Source organism: Quercus suber, unplaced genomic scaffold (genome assembly GCF_002906115.3).
Source record: "Quercus suber isolate HL8 unplaced genomic scaffold, Cork oak 2.0 scaffold_10, whole genome shotgun sequence".
NCBI classification, from domain to species: Eukaryota; Viridiplantae; Streptophyta; class Magnoliopsida; order Fagales; family Fagaceae; genus Quercus; species Quercus suber.
The window spans coordinates 1,909,830-1,935,557 of NW_027069476.1; the positions used below are offsets into that span (position 1 = coordinate 1,909,830).

The window sequence follows — 25,728 nt, forward strand, 5'->3', positions numbered from 1 at the left end:
CTCGGTAGAGGAAAACTATCCTTCGAGCACGCTCTATTCAAGTTTGTAAAGTCGACACACATTCTCCACTTCCCATTTGCTTTCTTCACGAGGATGACGTTTGCGAGCCAATCAGGATAGTATACTTCTCGGATGAATCCTGCCTTCAACAGTTTATTTACCTCGTCTGTAACAGCCTGGTCTCGTTCTAGAGCAAAGACCCTTTGTTTCTGCTTGACGGGCTTCTTCTCTGGGTCCACCTCCAGCTTATGCTGGATGACTTCTGGGGATATACCAGGCATGTCCTCATGGCTCCAAGTGAAGAAATCCTGGTTCTCTTTTAAGAACTGGACTAGCCTTGATTTCATCTTAGGGCTTAGCGTCGTCCTTATCCTTGTCGTCTTGGTTGCCTCTTCCTCATCCAGCTTCACCGTTTCCAAGGCTTCCATTTTGTCTTCCTCTTTCTCTTCAATTGTTCAAGTGTGATTTTCTTTCACAACCAAGACGGCCTGGTAGCATTCCCTGGCCAAGACCTGATCACCTTTCACTTCTCCAACCTCGCTGTCCATTGGGAACTTCACCTTCAGACAATAGGTGGACGTAGCTGCCCTCCATTTGTTGAGTGTGGGTCTTCCAATAATCACATTGTAAAACGAAGGGCGGTCTACCACCAAAAAGTCTATCTGACGAGTCAACTGCTTCGGGGAGGTCCCCACTGTTACTGTCAACGTCACCATGCCCTTTGGATATACCCTGTCTCCGTTGAAACTGACGAGAGGGGTGTCAAATGGGCGCAGTCTCTTTGGATCTAACTTTAGCTGCTGAAATGCTGGGAGGTAGATGATATCTGTTGAACTACCATTGTCTACGAGGATTCTTTTGGTGTTGAATCCTTCCATAATCAACATTATGACCAATGGATCATTGTGAGGCTACTTCACTTCTCTGGCATCTACTTCATTGAAATTCATATCCTGATCTGTCCGTCACTGCTTGGACGGAGGCATCATGTAGACACTGTTCACTTGCCTTTGATATGCTTTCCTAAGGGATTTGAATGACCCACCCAGGGACGACCCTCCTGTTATTGTATTAATTTCACCAATAATATCCTGGGGGGGTTGGGTGGTGTTACCTTCATCTCTAGATGTGGATTCCTTCTGATTTTTGTTTTCATCCCTGAATTTGCTAGACTCTCATTTCTTTACATATCTTTGTAACTTTCCTTTCCGTATTAACTCTTTTATTTGCTCCTTAAGGTCCCGACAATCTTCGGTGTAATGGCCATGATCCTTATGGAACCGGAAATATTTGTTCTTGTCACAGACGTTTGGAGATGAATGCAATGGCCTTGGCCATTTGAGGAAATGTTCATCCTTAATCTGCGTTAAGATTTTGTCAACAGGCATTACCAGAGGAGTAAATTTTACCTATCAAGAGCTTTTATCGTCCTTCCTCCTGTTACCGTCATTGGTTCGACGATCTGGGCACTCCTTCTTATGTCCCCTATGTTCGTCCTCCTTCCTTCCTTTATCTCCTGACCTCGCTGTATCCTTTATGGCTGCTAGTGCGTCTTCAGCATTCATGTATTTCTGTGCTTTGAGGAACATTTCTGCCATCATTTTTGGGGGATTCTTAGCGAGCGAGGCCACGAGATCTCTGGATTTGAACCCTGTTTTGAAAGTCGTCAACTGTACCTTATCATCAACTTCGTCCACCTCTAGGGTCTCCCGAGTGAAACGCTTAACGTATGACCTCAAGGTTTCTTTCAATCCCTGCCGGATAATAAGCAGGTAATCTGCTGGCCTCTTGGGACGCTGTCCCCCAATAAAGTGCCGTAAAAAGGCATTGCTCAATTGGTCGAAGTTGTCAATGGACGATGTTGGCAGCTTGGTAAACCATTCCCTTGCATCTCCTTTTAGAGTGGTAGGGAAAGAACGACATAGTATCTCGTTAGGGGGCTGCTGGAGGCCCAGTGTTGTCTTGAAGGTGTTAAGATGATCCTGCGGGTCTTTGAGCCTGTCAAACTACTCAATTTGAGGAAGGCAAAATTTTGTTGGTACGGGGCATTCTAAGACAGCTGCTGTGAACGGGGAATCCATGGCTTTGACCATCCTGTCTACGCTCTGGTCCGTTTTCTCCTTGATAGCATTTCTTAACTCGTCCATCTCTTTCCTTATTTCTCGTAAAAGATCTGAATTCTGCTCGTCAGGAGTTGTGAGTCTGCGTGGATTGCTCCTTCTATGGCTATCTTCCTCATCTTCTAAGTTGCCCTTTGATTGATTCTCTTTCTGTTGGAGCCGCAGCTTCATTTCTTGGTTTTGTCTAGTAAGTTCTTCAATAGTGGCTGCGAAGGCCTGGACTTGCTGAGCCAAGGCTGCAGAGTTTGGGTTAGATTCCATCTGAATATAGAGATTTTTAGGGAAGCAACGTTTTCAAATGTAAATGTGAAAATGTCACAACAGCTCCCCACAAACGGCACCAAACTGATGAAGCGTAAGTTCGTCAGTCGAGGTAGTCAGATGGAAGCACCCTTCAGCCTGCGTGAGTGTGCTTTCAAAAAATGGTCACCAGTGTGGTGCCTGCCATAGCGCCTCCGATGCCAAAGTTAGTATATGGATATCTTTGGATAAAAATGCAATATATCAAGATAAAAAGAATTACAATCTATTTTCTATATGTACCTTCTGCTTGGTGACGTGTGGTCTTTATATACATTCTTAAGGCTCCTAGCCGTTGGAGCAGTTATGGGGGTCTAAATGCTCCTTTTAGTAACGCTTGGTACTGTGTAATGGCCTTTAATGTGCTCCAACGATTCGTACAGTTGGCCTTGTAACCACCCTGCATTGAATGGTGGATTTTGTCTTCGTCAATGATGTGGGAGTCTTTGCTCGTCTAGGAAAGTTTGTCAGTATTGTTGACTTCGTTTATGGAAAGTGAGTTCGTCAGTCCTGTCAGATAACATACTTACAATTTCTCTACTATTATAGAAAACAACATTTATGTGGATTAAGGTCGACCTTCAATGCCCTCACTGCCGCAAGAAGATCAAGAAATTGCTTTGTTAAATCCCTCGTGAGTCTCTCTTTCTTAAGTTCAATGTTAGTGTATATATGAATGTGCAAGTTTGTGTTTTTATGTGACTAAATAATAAATAAATAAATAACGAAAACTGAGTTATTACGTGTTGGTAATTTTTGTGAACAAAAGAAGTGCAAGACCAACAATACAAGGAGAAGGAAAACTTGGTGGTAATAAAAGTGGTATGTTGCAGTCCTGAAAAGATAAAGCAAAAGATAATTTGCAAGGGTGGTGATACCATTTTGAGCATTGAGATCAAAGAGACTGATAAGAAGACCAAGCCACCACCTAAGGAGGACAACCTACCAGCAAAAACTGCTGAGAAGGAGGAGAAGCCACCACCAAAAGAATACACTGAACCGGTTTCAAAGCCTCCTATTGAACCGGTTTGTGTGCCTGTACGGCCGGTTGGATTTGGGACGTGTTGTACGGAATGTTCTGAGGGTCGCGGTGGGGGGCCATGCCTTTATGGTCTTGGTAGGCCACCAAAACCGGTTCCAGTGCCGGTTCCTGTACCTGTACTAGCTTACCCGGTTGGGTTTGGGACGTGTTGTACGGAATGCTATGAGGGTCGTGATGGGGGGCCATGCCATTATGGTAGGCCACCCCCAGGTTATGATGGCTACTATTATGGAAGGCCCATTTATGATAGTTATGGTGGCGGGTATAGGAGTTGTTCGATGTGAAGAAACTTCCTCTGGATGCACCATCATGTAATTGGGAATTTGCATGCGTGCATGATGATGATAATGGTGATCATGTTCTAGTTGGCTACTTGCAAGTAAAAATGTATGTTCTAGACTCAAGTTGCCTATGGCTATATATGTCACATGGTCCGCGTGGGTTTGAATTTTCTTTTGTTGGTTTGTAGGATGTCTATGATATGGGTTTGGTTAATGAGTGTGCATGGTTGGGGACAAATGATTGTTCATTTTAGTGTTACTTTGCTTGAGTTGTAATGATTTTTTAAATATTAAAAACCTTCTATTAATCATTCCCTCTTCGATGTGCACATCATACTGTTTTGATTTCCCGTTGTAATTAATTTTAATGACATCTTTCTTGCATTAGGCCACTTAGGCCACTTAGGGCCTACTAGTAGTGGAAGGCCCCAAATGTGAGAAAAATAGGGACACGTGTCACAATTGGTGCGGCTCCAATGCACTGAAGCACCGGACATAAGCCACACCTAGAAAAATATACATTGCATCAGGTGTATGTTTCTTACCTCTTACAGTTTAATGATTTAAGTTAGTTCGAGATTATTCATGATTAACTTCTAGGATATTAAAGTGGATTCTCCGTGTAATGTACTTTTAGGGAGACCCTGGTTGCACACAGCAAGTGCAGTTTTGTCTACTCTCCACCAGAAACTCAAGTTTATATTTGAGAATCAGTTGGTGACTACCAAAAACTCAAGTTCATATCTGAGAATCAGTTAGTTACCATCATGGCAGAGAACCTATGCCTATTTATCAGGAGTTGTCCATACCTTACATTGATGATAATGCTTTTTTGGAAGCATCTTTCCACGAGCTATTTTCTATGATCCCCAATGCTTCTGAGGCTAATCCAAGATGGCCCGCAGCAATTTTGATGGCTGCTAAGGAGACGCTCAAATTTGACTACAAGTTAGCTAGGCCAAGGTCTTGGAGGATATACCCATTGTAAGGTACACATTCTCCCAAATAAGAGGGCAAAAAATTATTTTCTTTTATATGTAAGTATATATTTTTTGGAGATATAAAAAAATATTACTTTCACATTTTTCCTCTAATTTTAAAAAGACTCAAAAATTTGAGTAATACCAAAAATAATACAAATTAAAAATATATATATATAAGATCATGTGTACAACAAGAAGGAAAACTCGGGGGTAATCAAAGTGGTATGTTGCTGTCCTGAAAAGATTAAGCAAAAAATAATTTGCAAGGGTGGTTTATTATTAATTATCCTCAATAGCTACTCTAATTTGAGATCCGTCATCCCTCTTTCAACTCTTTGATTTGAGGTACTCCAAGTCCTTTCATCTCAGCCAAAAAAAAGAAAAAATGAGAGGTACTCCAAGCCTAACTTTGAGAATCCAAAAAGACTAGTTTATTGTTATCCTTAGATAACTACGAAATGTCTCTCTCTCTGTGCCGTTAAAATAGAAATATATATCGTGCAAAGTGGCTGGACTGGGCCTAGGCCCATATATTGTAATTTACCAAGAAATTTTTTTTGAGAATACCATGCTCGGGTTTGACCATTAGTGGCCCTACCTGCCCTCGATTCAAGTTGATATATATATATATATATATATATTATATAATTGTACTAAATCATATAACTTCAAACTTTGGACATTTCAAATTTGAATTTTACTCTTTTGGGGATTTAAGTTGATAAAATTTAAAAGTATATGATTCAATGTTAAATTAACAAAATTATTATGTTTAATTTGAAATCTACCTTAAAGTATGGGGCTGAAAATGTAACATACCTTTTTAAAAGTGTCTTCTATTCTCATTTAAGTTTTTTTTTTTTTTAGATAGATTTTTTTAAGAGTAAGTATGATAGAATTTAAATATATAACATTCACTCTATAATGATTGTTTTTTATTATTATTCGAATACTTTAATTGTTCGTTTAGCGATATGTAAACTCAATTCTCTTAATTAATTGCAAAAAAACTTTATTAGTTTTTTTTAGTAAAACTTTATTAGTTGAGTTTATTGTACATATAGATATCTAATTAGAGAACTTACTATTTTTTTTTTTTATGGTATACTAAAATTTTAGAATAAATAGTGTGTGGTCTTCAACTTTTATTACTTTCCCAATAATAATTAAATAATGAGATAACAAAACAAATTAAACTGCAATGCAATAAGATGTACAAAACAAAACCTATCACAATATCACTTATATAAATATAATAAAATAAAAATTCTAAAGTCATATTTAGATTGGATCAGTCTAGAAGATGAGCCCACAACTCTGACTAGAATGGGCGGAGTTTGTTAGGAGTTATGATAGATTATATACTTTCAAGTTGCAAAAGCCTGCAACTAGTTTTCTATTTTTTATATTTTTTTCAGAAGAGATAAATAGAAGGTTATGGTTAGGCTTAGCCAAACAATTTTGGACAATTCTGACTGCATGCACAATTGCACAAACATAAAATCAAGAGGTTGGGTGAAATTGGTGATTGTACAATATGAACCAGTACCTTGTGATGACAGATCAGATCTGGCCCAAACTTAAGCAATACTCTAAGAAGCCTGGGGGTTGGGGACACATGTAGGGTTCCCATTAAGGGTGCATGGCCCATAATTTCACAGGCCAAACTATGTACAGTGCCTTATATTATTATTATTAATATTAGTATTATTTTCCTTGATAATGTAGGAAAAATTGGAAGGTGAGGTGGGTCAATCAGATCCAATCCAGCACATGGAAAATGACAGATTGTAGAGTCAGCAATCAAAAAAACGAAAGTGTAAAAACCACACCCTGCAAGTAAAATAACGACAAGTTCTTTAATCTTGATGGAGCGTGAAAATTCAATGGGAAACCCCACGTGTCTGCATCCCATTGGGTGTAGACTACGACATATGACGTTTTGACGTTTTTCACGTCTTCTTAGTTAAGATGTGGTTTAGCAAAGTGGCATATATGTACTACTCTTTCTAACTCATCTCGTGGCCTATTCATTATACTTACACTCTGATTTCTCAATCGAGCGGTGTTTGCCCCTTCAATACATTTTTGGTTTGAGTTTTGAGATCTGAATTCAAAGCTGTACAGCCATGGGGGTGGATAAGGTTTGTCAATTCTGTAATCATTTTTCTCTTTGATTAATACCCATTTGATGATAACTTTTCCAGTCTCTTCTATTTTTTTTGTGTGGTGGGGATTTTGTGTCAATAGTTACTCTTTTGTTTTTGGCTCCTACCACTTATTCTTTCGCTGAAACTCTTTGTTTATGTCAGAACCTGATACTGTTTTTTTTCGTTTTCTGATTATTCTGTCGGCAACATCTCCAAGTTTCTCTTTTTTGCTCATAATTGTTCTTTGGCTTTTGTATTTTTTGTCTTAAATATGGATGATATATATACCAAAATTTCTTTGCTTTTTATAGAAGACAACATTGATGGTGATCAAGGTCGACCTTCAGTGCAGTCGCTGCTACAAGAAGATCAAGAAAGTGCTTTGTAGAATCCCTCGTGAGTCTCTCTTTCTTAAGTTCAATTTTTTTTTAGGTGTATATATGATCGAATGAACAAGTTTGTGTTTTTTTTTTTCATGTGGCTAAAAAAGAATTTTTTTTTTTTTTTTTTGGTAGAAAAGGATTGTAACATTAAAACTAAACCGGAAATACAGAAGCAGGACAAAGCCTATTTACATATAACCCACGGCAGTCAGCCTCAACAAAAGAAATAATGTCCACAGGAGGACTAGAAAAGAAAACAAAATCAGTCTCCATGGATGCTCCTAGTTTCGCCAAATGGTCTGCACACATGTTTGCTTCTCTATAAACATGCTTAAAACTGACCTGGGGGATCTGTGTTGCCAAATCTCTGTAGTCTTCCCTCAAGGAAGAAACAATAGTATAAGCTTTAGTCTGGCTTGAAAACGCATCAACCAAGGCTTTGGCATCCATCTCTACCATCAGTGCTTGAACTTGGGCTTGCACACAAAGGAATAACCCATCTCTAAGGGACCACAACTCAGCTAGAAAGCTATTCACCGAACCAATTTTCCTGGCATATCCAAGCACCCAATTCCCCTGTTCATCTCTTACTACACCTCCACCTCCAGCCAATCCAAGAGAATCAACTGAAGAACCATCCGTGTTGAGCTTTTTCCAGCCGGTATTGGGCTTCTCCCATCTAATGCTTTTCAACACCACGCTTTTTGCTGCTGTGTGACTGCTTGCACAGTAGTTGTATTCCATGGCACGGGCCAAAATCTCCTTCGTTACATTCGGGTTCTGCACTTCACCTTTAAACACATGATGGTTTCTAATTTTCCAAATCATCCATATTGCAAATAGAAAAACCTGAAACCACGGTAACTGACCAGGCCTATGACCCGGCTTAGCATTGCAATTAGAAAACAACCACTCCTTAAGATTCTCTGTAAAGAACGCAGGGTCCGAAGAAAGAACACCAAGTTGGTGCCAAATGGCTTTAGCTGATGGACAGTCCCTCAAAACATGAATTATACTCTAAGTACCATTATGACAGATGGGACACGAATTATCTACTGCCATGCCTCGTGCTGAGAGGCACTCCCTAACACCAATGCTTTGGTGCATACATTGCCAAACAAAAAATTGGATTCTTGGCAAGGTTTTAAGCTTCCAAATCCACTTCCCCCTGAAAGGCACCTCCAATTTAGACTCTAAGGTCAGAGAATACGCTGATTTTAAGTCAAAATCTCCCTTGGTTGAAAGCTTCCATGCCAGTTTATCTTCTGATCTCGCTGCAATGGGAATGGGAGTGGCTTGAATAACTCTTTTAATATCATTTGGCAACTCCATCTGCATTTTTTCCCAATTCCAACCACCAAAATGACCAACATCCTTAACTTTAAACCCGGCAGATTCTAACGTCAGGGGACCAATAATGGCCTGCCTTAACGGCCCAATCCCTAACCAATTATCATGCCAAAAATCCAAGTTGCTTTCAGCCCCAAGTAACCATCTGATGCCTTTCTTGAACACTTCCTCACCCTTCTTTAAACTCTTCCACACTCTAGAGCTGGATAGCTTGTTAACATTCCTCGAATTGACCCGTTGATGATTACAATATTTCATTCTCAACACCCTAGTCCACGGCGCTTTTTCCTCGGTGTGAAACCGCCAATTTAATTTTGCAAGCAAGGCTGTATTCCTACCCCTGGCTATTTGGAGGCCCAGCCCCCGTCTTCCTTTGGTCTAGTAACCTTTTTCCAACCTATCCAATGCATTTTTTTGTTATTTTCCGAGGAGCCCCAAAGGAAGTTTCTATTTACTCTGTCAATTCCCTCTAGCACCTTCCTAGGCAGCATACAGCTTTGCATCACATAAGACGGAATGGTCGAAGAGGCAGTTTGAATTAAGACTGATCTCCCAGCCATAGATAGGAGGTTTGCCTTCCATCCGGCGAGTTTCGACTTAACTTTGTCTAGCACAAAATTAAAATCCTGATTCGATCCTCTGCTGTGCCTAATGGGAAAGCCAAGGTACTTCCCCAAACAATTAGTAGATTGAAACCCAAGAATGGAGACCAAAGTTTCCTCTTCATCTTGGCCAATATTTGGGGAAAAGAAGACTCTAGATTTAGCTTCGCTTATAACCTGACCTAAATCTGTACAAAACTTATCAAGAACATCTTTAATAGCCAAACAATTCTCAGTATTAGCTTTTGCAAAAAGGACTAAATCATCGGCAAAAAACAGATGAGAAAAAGGAGGGGCCACTTCTTGAGGCTTTCACTGGCTTCCAAACACCCTCTTCACACTTCTCTTGGATTAGCTGACCAAGATACTCCATGCACATGATAAAGATATACGGAGAGAGGGGGTCCCCTTGCCTTATTCCTCTAGTTGGTGTAAATGGCTCCAAGCTACCTCCATTGAAGAGGATAGAAGTTGTGACGGTGGTAATGCAACTCATGATAATCTCAATGAGGCAAAAAGGAAGATTGAATCTACTCAACATACTTTTAATAAAGCTCCATTCAAGCTTATCATACGCCTTCTCTAGGTTAATTTTAATTGCCATGTACCCCACTTTCCCTCTCGTTTTACCTATTGTATGAATGACCTCTTGGACAATGATTGCATTATCCACCCCCCGTCTTCCTGGAACAAAGGCTGCCTGACAAGGGGAAATAATCTTATCCAAATAAGGGCGAATTCTCCCAACCAACACTTTGGAGATGATCTTGTACACTGAATTACAAAGGCTTATTGGCCGGTAACTCCCAATTGTCTTCGGACCTTGAACCTTCTGGATAAGGACAATGCTTGTGTTATTGAGATAGTCAGGAACTTTCCTCTCCCTAAACACTTTCTTGATTTCTTCTCTAACCGAGTCTCCCACAATGACCCAAAACCGCTGGAAGAAGCCTGCATGTAGGCCATCCGGTCCAGGGGCTTTAAAAGCCTTCAAGGACCACAAAGCAACTGAAATTTCCTCCTCTGACACCATATGGCTGATACTTTCTTTTTCTTCCTCCGAAAGTTTGGCCTGCCATTGAGAATGGTAATTTAACTCCCCTGTGGCCGAGTCCTGAGAAGTGGTGTAAAGCTCATGGAAACCTTTCCTAAAATAATTCATAACTTCTCTTTCCTCAACAATCCAGTCCCCGACCATATTTTTAACAGACACAATGTGGTTCCTTTTCCTCCTGGCAAGAGCTGATACATGATAGAAAGAAGTACTGCGATCACCCATCACCAACCAATTCATTCTAGCTTTTAAGGCCCAGAGCTCCGTTTCTTGGCCATTCACCATATCCAACTCCTTAAGAAGCTGATATTCCAACTGAATCAGAGGGGGGAAAGGATTGTTCGCCATTGCCCTTTGGACCCCATCTAGCCGCGCTATGATTCTCTTCTTCTTAGCAAAGATATTCCCGAAATGATTCTTGTTCCACAGCTTAGTCTTCTTAGCAAAATTCTCTATATTCTCCGGAAGTTCCGTCGACCTCTTCCATGCCTGATTGACAACTCTCGGAAAAGAAGGGTCGGAGAGCCAAAAGCTTTGGAACCGAAACGATCTGTTCAGATAATTCATCCTACTAGGCAGAGTTTCAAGAAGAACTGGGCAGTGGTCTGAATGGCATCTCGTGAGGTGCGAAACTCTAGCTTCTGGATATAGGAGACACCAACTTGGATTCATGAAATATCTATCAATCCTTTCCTGGATAAAACAATTCGCATCTCTCTTATTTGTCCAAGTGAATCTTGGCCCATTGAAACCTAAATCCACTATATTACACCTATCTAAGCACTCCTTGAATAGAAGGGATCTGTTGATGCTCACTGGTCTACCCCCCAGTTTATCCTCATCAATTAAGGGTTCATTAAAATCACCAGCTATCACCCAGGGTTTATTATGCATCTCTGCTACTCTGGACAGATTATTCCACAAAACACATCTCTCCTCACTCCTAGGACTAGCATAAATTGCAGTAAAAAACCAGGAGAGGTTAGAGGATAGTACCTTAACTTCAACATGAATCTCTTGTTCTATAGTAGCCAACTGCTCAATGTCCACTATATCAGTGTTCCACAGCAACCATAAACCTCCCGAGAGGCCAATTGTCTCCGTATGAATTGCACCATCAAAAGGGAGCCTGTCAGTGATCTCCCTTGCTCTATCTCCTCCAAGACGGGTTTCCATAATTACCATGATTGCCGGATTATGGATCCCAACCAAATCCCTTACATGTTTCTGAAAATTAGGCTTCAAAACACCCCTGCTATTCCAAACTATAATATTCATTATTATATGATTTATGAGAAAAGGAACCACATCAGGCAGGAGCAATAACTCCACCACCATCCTCATAATCCATCCCAGCTTCACCATCATTTTCTTTATCCAACCCCTCCCTGAGAGCAGAATCGGACACTACAACAAAACCCCCCTGTTCACTAACCTTACTGTTGAGAGTCAGCTGGACAGCGGGGTCGGCTTGAACACCTGGCTTGGAATAAACACCTGTCACGGCTTGGTGGCAAGTCAGATACCCAGTACCGTCACCAACCTCACACCCACTGGATCGGGCTGAGCATTCAACGGAACCTTCTCCTCCTCCGGAATCTCCACTACTCTTCCCCTTAACTCTAAGCCCCACTTCGGTTTGAATCGGAGTTGTAAACTGAAAGTTGTTATCAGATCTACTCTTACTGCCATCAGAGATGCGCTAACTCCAATTCTGGGTGTTAAGAGCTTCTGACTTTGTGTGGGTAGATATGGTCCTACTCCTTGCTAACCCCTTTTTACCCCTTACTGACGGGCTCAAGTGTGGGCTGACCACATGTCCATTCGAACTAGTCCCCACACGAAATGGGTCCAAATGATTTACCTTAACGCTGGGTTCCAAAGAACCATTCTTCTACGGACTAGTCTCCTTGGCCCAGCCCAATGGATTGGGCTCCATTGAAAGCCCATGTCCACCTACCTGGTGAACCACTACTCTCCACGATCCTGTGTGTCCTTCCACAACTGTGGAATTTTTTATGCCACGCTGTCCAGCTTTCTTGCGTGTCACTAACATCCAAGGCCCGTACGAGTCGTTATCCTTAGCTGTTCCACTACCTTCTGACATGCCACCCCCAGCGATTGTACTATCCATGTCATGCACCATGCGTGACCCTGCAGAATCACCATGGTCATCGTTACCTCCTATCTCCGGCGATGTAGCGGTCCGGATGATGTGTGGGCAATCATCTTTCTTGTGTCCTAGCCTACCGCACGTGAAACACAACTTCTGGATCCCCTCATAGCTCACCGGCTGCTCAAACTTACCTATAAGCACTGTATTAATGAGAGGCTTATTCATATCCACTTGAATACATAATCTTGCGTATTTCCCTCTCGCTTTCATGGCAGTTTGTGCATCAATCCGTAAAACTTTACCAATGGCATCCCCAATCTGTTCAAGTACCTCCGTTTCATAAAGTTCCAACGGTAACGCATGTAGCCGGACCCACACCGCTATCGATGAAACATTGGCCACCGCTGGTTTGAAAAAAGGCTCCCAAGGTCGGATCAATAAAAATTGCCCTCCGATGAACCAAGGGCCTTTCTCTAAAACTGAATCCATATCCTCTTTCAGGGTGAACCGAACGGAATAGAAATCATATCCTAGATCAACGCAGTCCAACCTTCCGGCTGGTTTCCAAAGAAGTTGAAGCTTGCTTTGGAGAAAGTTAAAACCCATGGATCTTCCGTACAGTTTGATTATCAGCGTTTGAGACCACGGTCCTCGAATTCGCAGCTTGGTTTCCTTGGATAGCTGCACCGCGGCTAAACCTTCCCGGAGGTCAGCAATCTCATCATCTGACTCGGCGTCATCGTCCATCAAATCCGTAAAGTCAAAAGCTTTTGCGAACGCTCCTGGGATTTCTCCGACTAGTTTGTCCCTAAAGGAAGTTTTAGGCGACCCCCCCATACTCTGGTGTCTCTGTGGTTGACTACCTTCATTTGGACCGTCATTGAATTAGCATGGTGAACGTCTTTCACCTTTTTTTTGCTTCGCAGTAACTCAGCTTCCTCCTCTCTAGAGAGAGTCCGGTGTTTGGAGGGACTCATATTTTTCCTCTTTTTTTTATGCCACACACTCTCCCAAAATTCTTTCTTATCACATACGTATTGTTGTTGCTATTTGTGTGTGTGTGTCATTTTTTTTTTTAATAATTTTTTTATAAAGTTTTTAAATTGTTTATACCAAATAGTACAATTCAAGTGTTTCCACCCCCTAATAAGAACATTTAAGTTGGTTCTTTGGCAAATTTGTCCTTTACATAAATCAATGTTTATTTTTTGTCATTGAGATGTATCACACCCACTCTCATGTGAGAGGGGTATCGCACCCATCCCATGTGAAAGTGGCATGATGTATCTCAGTGATACTGCCAAATTCCTTCTAGTGCATAAAAAATGAATGATATTTGATGTTTAGAAATATAGGTTGGAAGAATGACTCCAAAAATTGGCCTAGTAGTACTTCTGGCTCTTCCTTAAAAGAGTGAGCTCGAGTTTGGACCACTTATTTACTTTCTCTATTGGATGAGCTTTACTTTCTCTATTGGATGAGCTTGACTTTTTTCTAACCCAAAAAAAATAAAAATTTGACTCCATGAATCATACACTCACAAGTCACAATCGAACTCTTAATCTTCATCTTTACACGAAATTACCTTTAGAAATATATGTGAATTATGAAATTCACTTTCTTTGCAATGATGGATGTGGATAAGAAAGAGATTATTGAAAGGTGAGCTGTAAGCAACCATGTATATGATAGATCAAAAGGTTGAAATAAGTGTAACGAAATTTCTTTACATCTCTTTTGAAAAGCCAAAAAGAGAAAAGAACTAATAAATTGAGGTAAACAAAAGTGAAAGGGACTGGGCAAAGTGGACTCTGGTGTTGCTTCACCTAGCAGAAAGCTTTTCTTTTTTCTTTTATATATTTTTTTTAAGATAGTTGATGTTGCTCTTGCTAATTACTCTTTATCATCAAACTAATAATACCAATTAGTTTTTAGTGTAATTGTAGATCAAACCTCAAATATTTTATTCAAAGACAAAAGTATTTACCAGTTAAACTAACTGAAACTCACACCTAATGAAAGCTATCTATTTTGCTGTAAATAATTGGGCATTGTTGGTCCAGAATGTAATTGAACCAGAAAAAATATTTTATATATATGAGCCCCTTGTAACATTGTCCCTTTATCCAACTTTTACATGACTTTAAACTTTAAAATGACACATAAATCTTTTCTATAAAGCCACTAGAAAGCAAAGCACCATTTAGCACTATATTTTTGCGCTACTTTCTTCCTTTAATGAAAAAGGTCTACAAGTTTTCTTTAGCATCACTTGTCAAAGGAAACAAGAGGCGGGGGAGAAAAACAAACAGCTCTACCTCTACCAACCAGATTCACACATGTATAGAAAGATTGGAAACAGGGTAGTTGGCTAATTTAGTACCATTAAAATGAATCAAAATAGTGGGATTTGGAAGATAGCAAAATCACTTTGGCTCTCTCTGAATGGACACAGTATCTCCTATGCCCACTGTATGGAGTAGGCTAAGAAATTTACAGCTTTTTGAATGATCAAATAGTTTCCTATTTACCAAGATATGCTTTTTTATCTCAACACGTTTATAAACTTTTTTTTAAATTAGATTTAAATGATTATAGAGCATTTGGACAATAGGACTGAAGGTTACATAACAAGGTAATCTTGGCTCCACTATAATCAACGACAAAAAATATATCACATCAGGAGGGCAATAATTTAAAATAAAGCAGATTGTACAAGGAATAATGCTTAAAATATGGCATATTGCACCTTCTAGTCCTCTTTCATTATTTTTATGAGTTTGGCTGTTCATGTGCACCCATTTCGTTTTATTAGATACCATATAATTTGGAATTGTAGTGTGAATTTCATGATGATTCTCTTTACTATAACATGTTTAGACACTAACAGTTTTTTTTTATTTTATTTTTTTAAGTATAGTATAGGCAAAATTCAATTACAATTTTCTTATTCAACAACAACAAATTTGATCAATTAAAACTCACTGCGCCTATTTTAAATATAATAAAATTTCAAAAGTATTTTACTATTTTTCATATGAAGAAATTTTATACTATTTTGTTTATAAAAATCAATTTAATTGTTAGATACGTTTCCCATCAAAAGGTGTATCACTCTAATAAGTCTCGTCCAGTTCATTTCATCATGTGGCCTATGAAAATACAATGAACGAGTGATTCAAGCAATGAGAATTAAACTGATTGAGGTGACCAAGCCAGAGTGTCAAACCAACCCTCAGGCTTTTGGTTCATGAATTGTCAGTTTTTTGTTTAGGCTACGAATGAATTGACACTACAAGATAATATACAAATAAGTCTAGTCACTAAAATAGTACAATTTGATAAATTTTCGTTTGGTTGAAGTTAGCTTAATTGGTAATATAGTCCACTGAGAAAAGACAATTATCACGGGTGTGTTAAAATTCTATCTTATCTATAAATAAAAAATTTAAAAAAAAAATTCATGGCCTTTTCCTTTTGTCAATTATAGGGATAACAACGTATAATTGACTTATAATAATTACAATAAAAACAATGTAGATTCATGTAAAAATAATGTTGCACAAATTACTATTTACCATTTCAATAAATTATGAAAAAAATTGTGTAATTTTTTTTTAGATGGGTCTAACATTGTTCAAGGATAAATGGATAATATTATCTATCCTTGAACAAGTGGTTGATCCAATTAGCAAATCAGCAGAGATTGAGAAAAGATTTGTGTAGAAAGCGAGACTTATCAGTGAAGGCTTTCTCCTTCTCCTGGGCTTTTAGAGAGGCAAATCTAACTCGTTGGGCCTTGACTTTTGATTTTGTTGGGCCCTTTATCCTTCATTCGGGCCTGTGAGGATAGACCTCTGTTGTGCCCTTTGCCGTTGTTTCAATAGAGTTTATCATTCATTAACAAAATAAAAATAAGTCTATAGTTCAAGCACAAAAAAGAATTTTAAAAAATGATAAATATTATCTGTCTCCAAAAAGTGTACGGCCCTTTAGCAAAAAAGTGTATTGGTGTACTATACCCAGGCAAAAGTGTCGGAGAATCTGGAAAAAAAAAAAGAAAAAAAAAGCAGAGAATGGCCAAGTAGATTTGGAGAGACTTTTTATATTCATAAGAAATTTTTTGGAAATTTAATCCACTATAAGAATAACTCTATTATGTAAAACAAAACATCATCATTCGGCAAATATCGGTGCTTATGTTGAAACAATCCCTTCAACTATTAGTTTGCCGCTTACTCCAATTTCTAATGAACTAATCATGCTTATTACTCGTATTTACTAAGAATGGTAATGAGACGAGAAAATGTCAGATCATGGATGTTTTATCTTTGCCTCTATCTCATAAAGTCATTATCCTATCGGTTGACAAACAACGAACTTCCTGAGCGTCGCTCTTGTAGATTTCCTCAATCACGCATAATCACTATACAAGATTAAATAGAATTTTGATCATCTCTACCCTTTTAGGTATTATATTCTGTCACAGTGATATTTTTACTGAACTCATAAAATAAATCCAAATCTTCATAACTTTACCATCCAGTATGAAACCATAGTTTGTGGTTTGTATAAGGCTTGAGAAGATCATCTCCATAAAAATTATCAAACCTTTTAAAATTTCCAATAGACTACTCTAAAATTAGCTAGGTAAAAGTATCATAATTTTTTTTATTATTGGAGAGTTAATCCAATAACCCAAAACTCATAGCACCATACAATTTTATAATCCTTAACCGTCTATCAACATTGAACCATTGGTACTGCAACCGTAATCATAGTCATAACTTCAAAATGCAATTGTCTTTCAAAATAAAATCTGTTGCCACTTACATTCATAATCAACTCAAGGATCAACATCCTACCAAAATATGGGTCATTAGATTAATTTAAATATAGTACAAGCCATGGCATTTTACACAATTTGCAACATTACAATTCATCTTCTAGTGAAAAATTTAATCCATTAACTTCAGATCACTCCAAAAGAAAAATGAAAAAAAAAATTCACATTTATAATTCAAAACCTTAAACCCTAGAATGTTAAACATTTTTTAGTCCAGAAAAAAGAAGAAAAGAACATGAAGAAGAACTTCTAAATCACAAAACATATCCCAAAACATGTAGTTATTACTTTTTTGATAATTAAACCTACGATAATCAAATCTAGAGCCATTTTGTTGTCATGCTCCAATCCCAATGTATGACTTGGATGCATGACAATGGCCACACGTCCATAAAAATTCATTGTAAAAGTGTGTAAAGCCACATTAAAATTCAATATTTATTTTCATAAAAGCAATTTAAGTGACAAATAAAATCCTGTTGACATTTCTTTTTATTTTATTTATAAAAAACAGTTCCTGTAGTCGATAGTTTATCAAAAACCAATTTCCAATAGTTCAACAGCTAAAAGAGAATTCCTAGAAAATTGCAAAAAGTTAACAAATTTCAAATATTCCAACATGGACAAAGTTTAGCTACAAAATTGGTTGTAGCCTTAGGCTACAAACTCACTTAATAAAATAAATATTACTGTATATTTTGAAAATCTAACCGCTGAATTACATGTTCTTTACGCTCTTAATGCACATGTCAATTTTTGTGTCAATCGGATATCATTTACTATATAATCTATAATCTTATATTTTATGCATAATTTTAAATTACAAAAACTTGCAATTTAAAAATTTATTGATGACGTAGCTATTGATCTTTAATTTTCTTGAAATTTTACAAACATGGAGGATATAAGAAGAAAATGCAATCCAATGGTGGATTTGTCAAAATTCACTTCCAATAAAAAGATATTAAGTGAGTTTGTAGCTTAATTTTAAGTGAGTTTGTAGCTTAAGGCTACAATCGATTTTGTAGCTAAACTTTGTCCTTTCAACATTCACACTATGAGACAAAGGCCATTACTTTTTTTAAGGGGAAAATTGCATTGACCTCCGACTCGGTTTTTCGTTATTATACTTATCTCCCATCTAATTTGAAATATGGCTCACCTCTCTTGAAATACAAGCTATTTACAATAACATCCCTTAGATGATTAAAAAAAGACTTTAAAAAATATAGAATTTCATACTTTATCCTCTACTTAAACTGTTGTGTAATTCACTTAAATATAGAATTTCATATTTTTCATATATTCAAAAGAGGTCAATGAAATTTTTCCTATTTTTTAAGTGTAATTTTGTGAAAAATTAATTGCAGTTGATATATTTACCAAAAATTAAAAAAAGAAGAAGAAAAGGATAGTCAAAAGTCTTGTAAGTTGTAGCACAATTGGTACATCTATGTGTTTCCAAATAAAGACATCCACAATTTAAAACCCTATCCTCCAACTAAAAAAAAACCTGCCTTGCTATTTTTTTTTGTTGATAAATTTGATAGAGTTGGCGTTCACTCATAATGATTGCTCTTTTAGTATAGGAAGAAATCGAACTCATATCTCTTATTTAACGACAACAGATTTACCAATTGAATTAAGTTAGACAATTAACAGGAACCCCCACAACTCTGCTCACTCAAATGTTTGAATTAAGTCAGGCAATTGAGCAAGATTTGTGTAGAAAGTGAATCTATCACTGCCTCACTGGAGGCTTTCCCAGTTCTCTTTCTCCTTGGGTTTTAGAGAGGCAAAGGCAAATCCCTTTGCTCGTTGGGCCTTGACTTTCGATTTTGTTGGCCCGTTTGATGTTAATTTGGACCCTCCGTAGCCCATCCTTCATTCGTGCCATGGTCCTTTGCTGTGCCCGTTGTCGTTGTTTCAATAAAGTTTTATCATTCATTAACAAAATAAATAAATAAATTTATCATTCAAGAAAAAAAAGAAAAAGAAAAAGAAAAAAGGATAATATTATCTGTGTCCCCAGAAGATATAAGTGTACGGACCTTTAGCATAAAATGAAAAAAAAAAAAAAAAATTCACATTTATAAGTCACAACCTTTTTTTTTTTAAAGAAGAGTTATAATTCAAAACCTTAACCTTACAATGTTAAACATTTTTTTTTAGCATAAAATGAAAAAAAAAATAAAATTCACATTTATAAGTCACAACCTTTTTTTTTTTTAAAGAAGAGTTATAATTCAAAACCTTAACCTTACAATGTTAAACATTTTTTGGTCAAAAAAAGAAAAAAGAAAAAAAACAAGAATGCAAACTTCTAAATCGCAAAACATTGTAATAAAAAAAATCGCAAAATATATTCCAAAACATGTAGTTATTGCTTCTCTGATAATTAAACCTACGATAATCCCTTTAGATCAAACTTAGAGCCTTTTTATTTGCATGCCCCAATCCTAATGTATGAGTTAGATACATGACAATGGCTACACACCCATAAAAATTCATCATCAAAGTGTGCAAGGCCATATTAAATTCAATATTTATTTTCATAAAAGCAATTCAAGTGACAAATAAAATTCCATTGACATCTCTTTTTCATTTATATATATAAATAAATAGAAAATAAAAAACGGTTCCTATTGTCGACAGTTTATCAACATCCAATTTCCAATGCTTCAACAGCTAAAAGAAAATTCCTAGAAAATTGCAACAAACAGCAAAGTTAACAAATTTCAAATATTCCAACATTCACAATATAAGACAAAGGCCATTCCTTTTTTTTAAGGGGACAATTGCATTAACCTCCAATGCGGTTTTTTCCGTTATTACACTTACCTCTCTCTAGAAATAAGACACTCTCCTCTCATGAAATGCAAACTATTTACACTAACATCCCTTAAATGACTGAAAAAAAGGCTCTAAAAAATATGGAATTTCCTATTTTAGTGTCCACTTAAACCACTGTCCACACCATGTCTAATTGGAAATTAAGGTTTTTATTTTTTTTTTAAAGCCTTTTTTTTCATTCATTCATTCAAGGGAGGCCGGGTTGGTATAAATTTCCCCATATTGTTTAGGTCTTATTTTGTGAAACATTAATTGCAGTTGATGCATTTACCAAAAGTATTTTTTTGAAAAATAAAAGATAGCCAAAAATTATGTAATTGTAGCTCAATGTCAACCTCCAAGTGTTTCCAAACAAAAACATCCACGATATAAATCCCCTAAACCCATTAACTATCAAAATATAACCAAAAAAACAAAAACAAAAACAAACAAAAAAAAAACCAAATCCCATGCTAAATGGATAACCCTGCCTCGCTCTTTTTTGGTTGATAAATATGATACGGTAGGTTTCCGTTTTTTTATAATTGTTGTTTTGTATAGCCATGAATCAAATCTCATATATTTTATTTGACAAAAAAAAAAAAAAAATTTACCAATAATTAAGTCAATTAGCTGCAACCCACAACTCTACCTTACTAAAAAATGGTTGAAACTACCACTACGCACTCTTGACACGATGCACACTCTATAAATATAAATGCTTATGAAGTATGGGAGGACAATGACCAGAATTTAAGTTTATAGGAGGGAGTTTTATACCTATATCCTATATCCTAAAGGTTTGAAGCTGTTTCTCAAAAAAAAAAACAAAAAAAAAAAAAGTTTAGTAGCTACACATGAAATGATGAAACTATAAGGAGTAAGGACAATATAGTGAAAAATAAATTGCTCATAAACGGCTCACTTGATAAGGCCTCCTCCCTCCCTCTAATAAGCCCCCCAAAATAAACACAGAGAGAGAGAGGGGGAAATGGCTTACCATCTCTGCTCTTCACCTTCCTCCCTTTTCCACGACCGTCAACCTCTCTGCAACTCTCTTTCCTCTCCACCAAAACTTGGTTCCAAAACCTCAACTTTCACCTACTCTTTCAAGCCCACTCTTCTCCCATCTCAACCAAAAACCTTACTTCAAATAACCCATGTTTCTCTACAAGACCCAATCCCACAAGAAACCCAGAACTTAAACCCCTCAAAGGGCAATGATTCTCAATACCCAGATGGAAAATCTGGGTCCTCCTCCAAAAACTATATCTGGGTCAATCCCAAAAGCTCCAGAGCTTCACAGCTTCGCAAGAATTCCTATGATGCAAGGTATGCTTCTCTTGTAAAAATGGCTGAGTCTTTGAATTCATGTAGTCCAAATGAGGAAGATGTTGTTGAAGTTCTTAGGGGTTTAGGTGATAGAATTTTAGAACAAGATGCAGTGACTGTTATTAATAATATGGTGAATCCAGAAACTGCATACCTTGCACTTAGGTACTTTCAACAAAGGTTGAAGCTAAGTAGGGAGGTGATACTTTATAATGTGACTTTGAAAGTGTTTAGAAAGTGTAGGGATTTTGATAGAGCAGAGAAGCTGTTTGATGAAATGCTTGAGAGAGGAGTTAAACCTGTTAACACTACGTTTTCAACTATGATTACTTGTGCTAGGTTATGTTCTTTTCCACATAAGGCTGTCGAGTGGTTTGAGAAGATGCCCAGTTTTGGGTGTGTTCCTGATGGTGTTACGTATTCGGCTATGATAGATGCCTATGGACGGGCTGGTAATGTTAATATGGCTTTGAGCTTGTATGATAGAGCTAGAAGTCAAAAATGGCGAATTGATCCAGTGACATTCTCAACATTGATTAAAATCTATGGATCGTCAGGAAATTTTGATGGGTGCTTGAATGTTTATGAAGAGATGAAAGCTCTTGGTGTGAAGCCTAACTTGGTTATATATAACACTTTGATTGATGCAATGGGAAGAGCTAAGAGGCCTTGGCAAGCTAAGATCATTTACAGAGAGATGAAAAAAAATGGATTTTTGCCGAATTTCGGGACATATGCATCTCTTTTACGGGCTTATGGTAGAGCTCGATATGGTGAAGATGCGCTTAGTGTGTATAAGGAGGTGAAGGAGAAGGGGGTGGAGTTGTCTGTAGTTCTCTACAACACAATTTTGGCAATGTGTGCTGATCTTGGCTATGTTGATGAGGCTGTTGAGATTGTTGAAGATATGAAAAATTCCGGGACCTGCAAGCCTGACAGTTGGTCTTTTTCATCCTTGATTACCGTATATTCCTGCAGTGGTAAAGTCTCAGAGGCTGAGATGACATTGAATGAAATGTTTGAAGCAGGTTATGAGCCAAACATCTTTGTTCTGACATCACTCATACAATGTTATGGGAAAGCTCAGCGTACTGATGATGTTGTGAGGACATTCCATCAACTCTTGGAGCTGGGAATTACTCCAGATGAACGCTTCTGCTGTTGTCTTCTGAATGTCATGACCCAAACACCAAAGGAAGAACTTAGTAAGCTTACTGATTGTGTTGAGAAGGCTGATTCCAAGCTTGGTCATGTGGTACAACTATTGGTGGGGGAGCAAGATAATGATGAAGAATTTAAAAGGGGATTGTCAGAACTCTTTGATTCCATTGGTTCTGATGTAAGGAAGGCATATTGCAATTGCTTAATTGATATCTGTGTCAAACTAGATCTGTTGCAGAGAGCATGTGAGCTACTAGACTTGGGGATTACACTTGAGATATACACAGATATTCAGTCTAGGTCTTCAACCCAATGGTCTCTATATCTAAAGGGTCTCTCTCTTGGCGCAGCCTTGACTGCATTGCAGGTATGGATAAATGATTTGACCAAGGCATTGGAATCTGGGGAGGAGCTTCCTCCGTTGCTTGGAATCAATACTGGACATGGGAAGCACAAGTACTCAGATAAGGGGTTAGCAGCTGTTTTTGAGTCACATTTGAAGGAACTCAACGCTCCATTCCATGAGGCTCCAGATAAGGTTGGCTGGTTTTTGACTACAAAGGTCGCAGCCCAATCGTGGTTAGAGTCAAGAAGTTCACTTGGATTAGTTGCTGCTTAGGTGTTTCATGTACTGCTCTTCTCATTGATATGTAATGCTTAGAAGTGGTATGTGCTGCTTCTCAAATGCTTCTTTTATTTGTTTTTGATCTTTTCTCTCATAGGAGATGATATTAGACGATGAAATCTATTTATACTTTAATCTCTTGTAGAGTTAATGAAGTTTTAAGAATTGTTGGATAAAATTTCCTATAGTTGTACTCTGATCCCTTAATACATTATACATCAGATCTAATAGGACCATGATTGAATAAATTCAGGAACAGCTACATGGGAATTGGGAAAGTATTGTTTTGTATTTTACTATTTTTCAAGCAAAAAGGAAAAAAGAAAAAAAAGGAAGAAGCTGTTGCTGTGACAATGGAAGATAAAGACGGAGAGGTAATAAGTGATTCGAGACTTGAGGCAACTGGTGCCTTGCCGGTGTTGTTTCCATGGACCGCTGAAAAGATGTGATTTTGAATTCTGTTCTGTTGATGCTGGATGTGTCAAATATCCTCTGACCTATATCATTGTGGACTTTATGAAAGAATATATTGAATAGTAGGAAGAAAGTAGTTTACAAGCACAAGGTTATGATCTAGTAGGTAAAGCTATTGGCAAGAAGATAAACAAATTAATAAAACATTGTTGAAGAACTTAAATGATTTAATCAGCTTAGATATTCAAATTGGCTCATTTCTTATGATTAGATTTACATCTCTTGGGGTATGTGAATACGTGATCCTATCTCTTCTCAGGAAAATCTTAATAAATAAAAATTCAGATCTTTTATAAGAATTATTACACCCTTGAATAACTTGGCAAATGACATTTTTTTTTTTGCGTGACCATGAGATTCATGCTCCCTTGTCTTGCGCAATTTTTTGGGCTGTTCTCTTCCTAATCCCAAAGATAGGGGTGCATGGGTTAGGTTGGTTTTGGAATAGTTTCAATCCCAACACGACCTTATTAGGTTAAGAAATTTCCAACCCAATTCAATTCATGGTAACTCTAAAAACAAGCTCAATCCAATTTGTAGGCATTGAGTTGGGTTGGGTTGGGACTATTTTGCTTGATCAAATAATAAAAAAAAATTGGATTTTAATCCAACTATTTAAGCTTATTCAAGAAATAAGTATGAATTATACTGTTAAGCCTAATATTTCAATTTCATGGTAATAAAGTCTCAAAATAGTGAAAATACCAAATAAATTAAACCAACCAAGCTAAACTAAATTCCAAAATCTAAACAACTCAAAGTTAAAATTTTTAAGTAATTATATTTTTCAAACTATTAATAGTGTGGGTTGGGTCGGGTTACTTGCGTTGAAAATTTGTCAACTTAAATTTGATCCTACCCAATCTTCAAAACAAAATTTTAACCCAACCGAACCCAACAGCCCACAAAAAACCTAGTTGTGATGTTAGGCTGGGTTGGATCTTGTTTGTCGGGTTGGTGGATTGAATGCACACCCTTGCTCATAACATAGAGATAAGATAATAAATTTGTATAAAAACTGAGTAGAAGGAAACAAATCTGTTAATGCAAAGTCACGAATTCACTTTGATTTTATTGCCAAAAAGTCAGTTGGATGATTTTATATTGTAGATAATTGTAACACCACAGAAGAGGATACTGGCCTCGGTGCATGAACCTAAGCTAAGCACCATTTCTGACTGTGACTTAACCAGGGCAATTTCCTTTGTGGCCCTAAATTCGTTGACTTCTATTCTACTAAACGCTTAAAAAAAATTGACTCTAAATTCTGCTTAAAAAATAAGTTGGCTTTTGACATCTGAATAAATATTATGTTCTTTGATAAAGGACTGCAATAAAAAACGCACAGACCTCTGACTTTGTTGACATCAAGATTATCAAAATGAAAATAGTGGGATCTCTTCATGTGGGCAGGGAGCTTACTTGAAAATCCCTACCCTTGACTTGGGCAACTAAGAAAGGTTATATAAATAAAATTGAACTGATAATGAGGTAGTGATGGTATTGTTTGCACGTTGAACTGCCTCCAACTTGAAATATGGCCATGCCAAATTATAAATTGATGATCCTAATTTGTTTGTTTTCAAGCACAATGGGAAACTGCATGAATGTACTGTCCTATTCACAAAAGAAGAAAATCAAAGTTCTCATCTTTAATGGAGGAGAGAAAGAGTTCAATGCCTCAACACCAGTTGAGAAGATCACTTCTGGTCCTTACAATGGCTTTAAGCTGGTACACCATGCCCAGCCTTATTCACCATTGCCACCCAACACTAGGCTAGAACCTGGGGAGGTTTATTACCTTGTACCACTCTTGACACAGCCTAATTTCCCATGGATGTCTTCGAAAACGGCCAACCACAAAACTGGCAAAAGAAGGACAATAAAGATTGTAGTGACTAAGGAACAGTTTCAGTTTCTGTTAAGAAGCACAAAGAAGTTCCTATCTGAAGAAATTTCAGTCAGATCTTTGGGGGGCTTTCAAGTAGGAGAAGGGTGTCAGAAATGGCAGCCATCCTTAGCTACCATTCCTGAGGTATATTAGCATCCTCCTCATTTGGAATAGATCCATATGATG

General features: G+C 37.5%; 3 protein-coding genes and 1 non-coding gene across 5 annotated transcripts; 2 read left to right on the forward strand and 2 right to left on the reverse strand.

Annotated features, from left to right (window-relative positions):
* Window positions 1-1,412: 1,412 nt before the first annotated feature.
* On the reverse strand, window positions 1,413-2,381 carry LOC111985515 (uncharacterized). Its single transcript, XM_024017169.1, has 2 exons — window positions 2,091-2,381; window positions 1,413-2,006 (listed from the first exon to the last, which is right to left on the reverse strand). The coding sequence occupies exons 1-2, from the start codon at window positions 2,379-2,381 to the stop codon at window positions 1,413-1,415; spliced, it is 885 nt and encodes a 294-aa protein (XP_023872937.1).
* A 4,043-nt stretch (window positions 2,382-6,424) lies between these two features.
* On the forward strand, window positions 6,425-7,272 carry LOC111988026 (uncharacterized). Its single transcript, XR_010630607.1, has 2 exons — window positions 6,425-6,870; window positions 7,188-7,272. It is a non-coding gene; the product is annotated as an uncharacterized LOC111988026 (transcript).
* A 4,302-nt stretch (window positions 7,273-11,574) lies between these two features.
* On the reverse strand, window positions 11,575-13,218 carry LOC136069532 (uncharacterized). Its single transcript, XM_065778200.1, has 2 exons — window positions 12,226-13,218; window positions 11,575-11,922 (listed from the first exon to the last, which is right to left on the reverse strand). Exons 1-2 carry the CDS (start codon window positions 13,216-13,218, stop codon window positions 11,575-11,577), a joined length of 1,341 nt encoding a protein of 446 aa, XP_065634272.1.
* A 7,743-nt stretch (window positions 13,219-20,961) lies between these two features.
* LOC111995601 (pentatricopeptide repeat-containing protein At4g16390, chloroplastic) lies at window positions 20,962-23,741 on the forward strand. Of its 2 annotated transcripts, none has more exons than XM_024027513.2 (2): window positions 20,962-23,218; window positions 23,431-23,741. In XM_024027513.2, the coding sequence occupies exon 1, from the start codon at window positions 21,051-21,053 to the stop codon at window positions 23,169-23,171; it is 2,121 nt and encodes a 706-aa protein (XP_023883281.1). In that variant the 5' UTR covers window positions 20,962-21,050; the 3' UTR covers window positions 23,172-23,218; window positions 23,431-23,741. The 2 variants fall into 2 exon arrangements, with proteins under 2 accessions (XP_023883281.1, XP_065633886.1); XM_065777814.1 differs by lacking the exon at window positions 23,431-23,741 and having other exon boundaries at window positions 20,962-21,391; window positions 21,731-23,355.
* The last annotated feature ends 1,987 nt before the right edge of the window (window positions 23,742-25,728 follow it).

Excerpts from the sequence above, each read along its gene's own strand:
- LOC136069532 (XM_065778200.1), bottom strand. The coding sequence starts at position 13,218 with ATGGGGGGGTCGCCTAAAACTTCCTTTAGGGACAAACTAGTCGGAGAA. Across the intron at positions 11,923-12,225 it reads GGAGAGTAGTGGTTCACCAG|TTTACAACTCCGATTCAAAC; the intron begins GTAGGTGGACAT and ends AACAACTTTCAG.
- LOC111985515 (XM_024017169.1), bottom strand. The coding sequence starts at position 2,381 with ATGGAATCTAACCCAAACTCTGCAGCCTTGGCTCAGCAAGTCCAGGCC. Across the intron at positions 2,007-2,090 it reads ACCAGAGCGTAGACAGGATG|TTTGACAGGCTCAAAGACCC; the intron begins GTCAAAGCCATG and ends CAAATTGAGTAG.
- LOC111995601 (XM_024027513.2), top strand. The coding sequence starts at position 21,051 with ATGGCTTACCATCTCTGCTCTTCACCTTCCTCCCTTTTCCACGACCGT.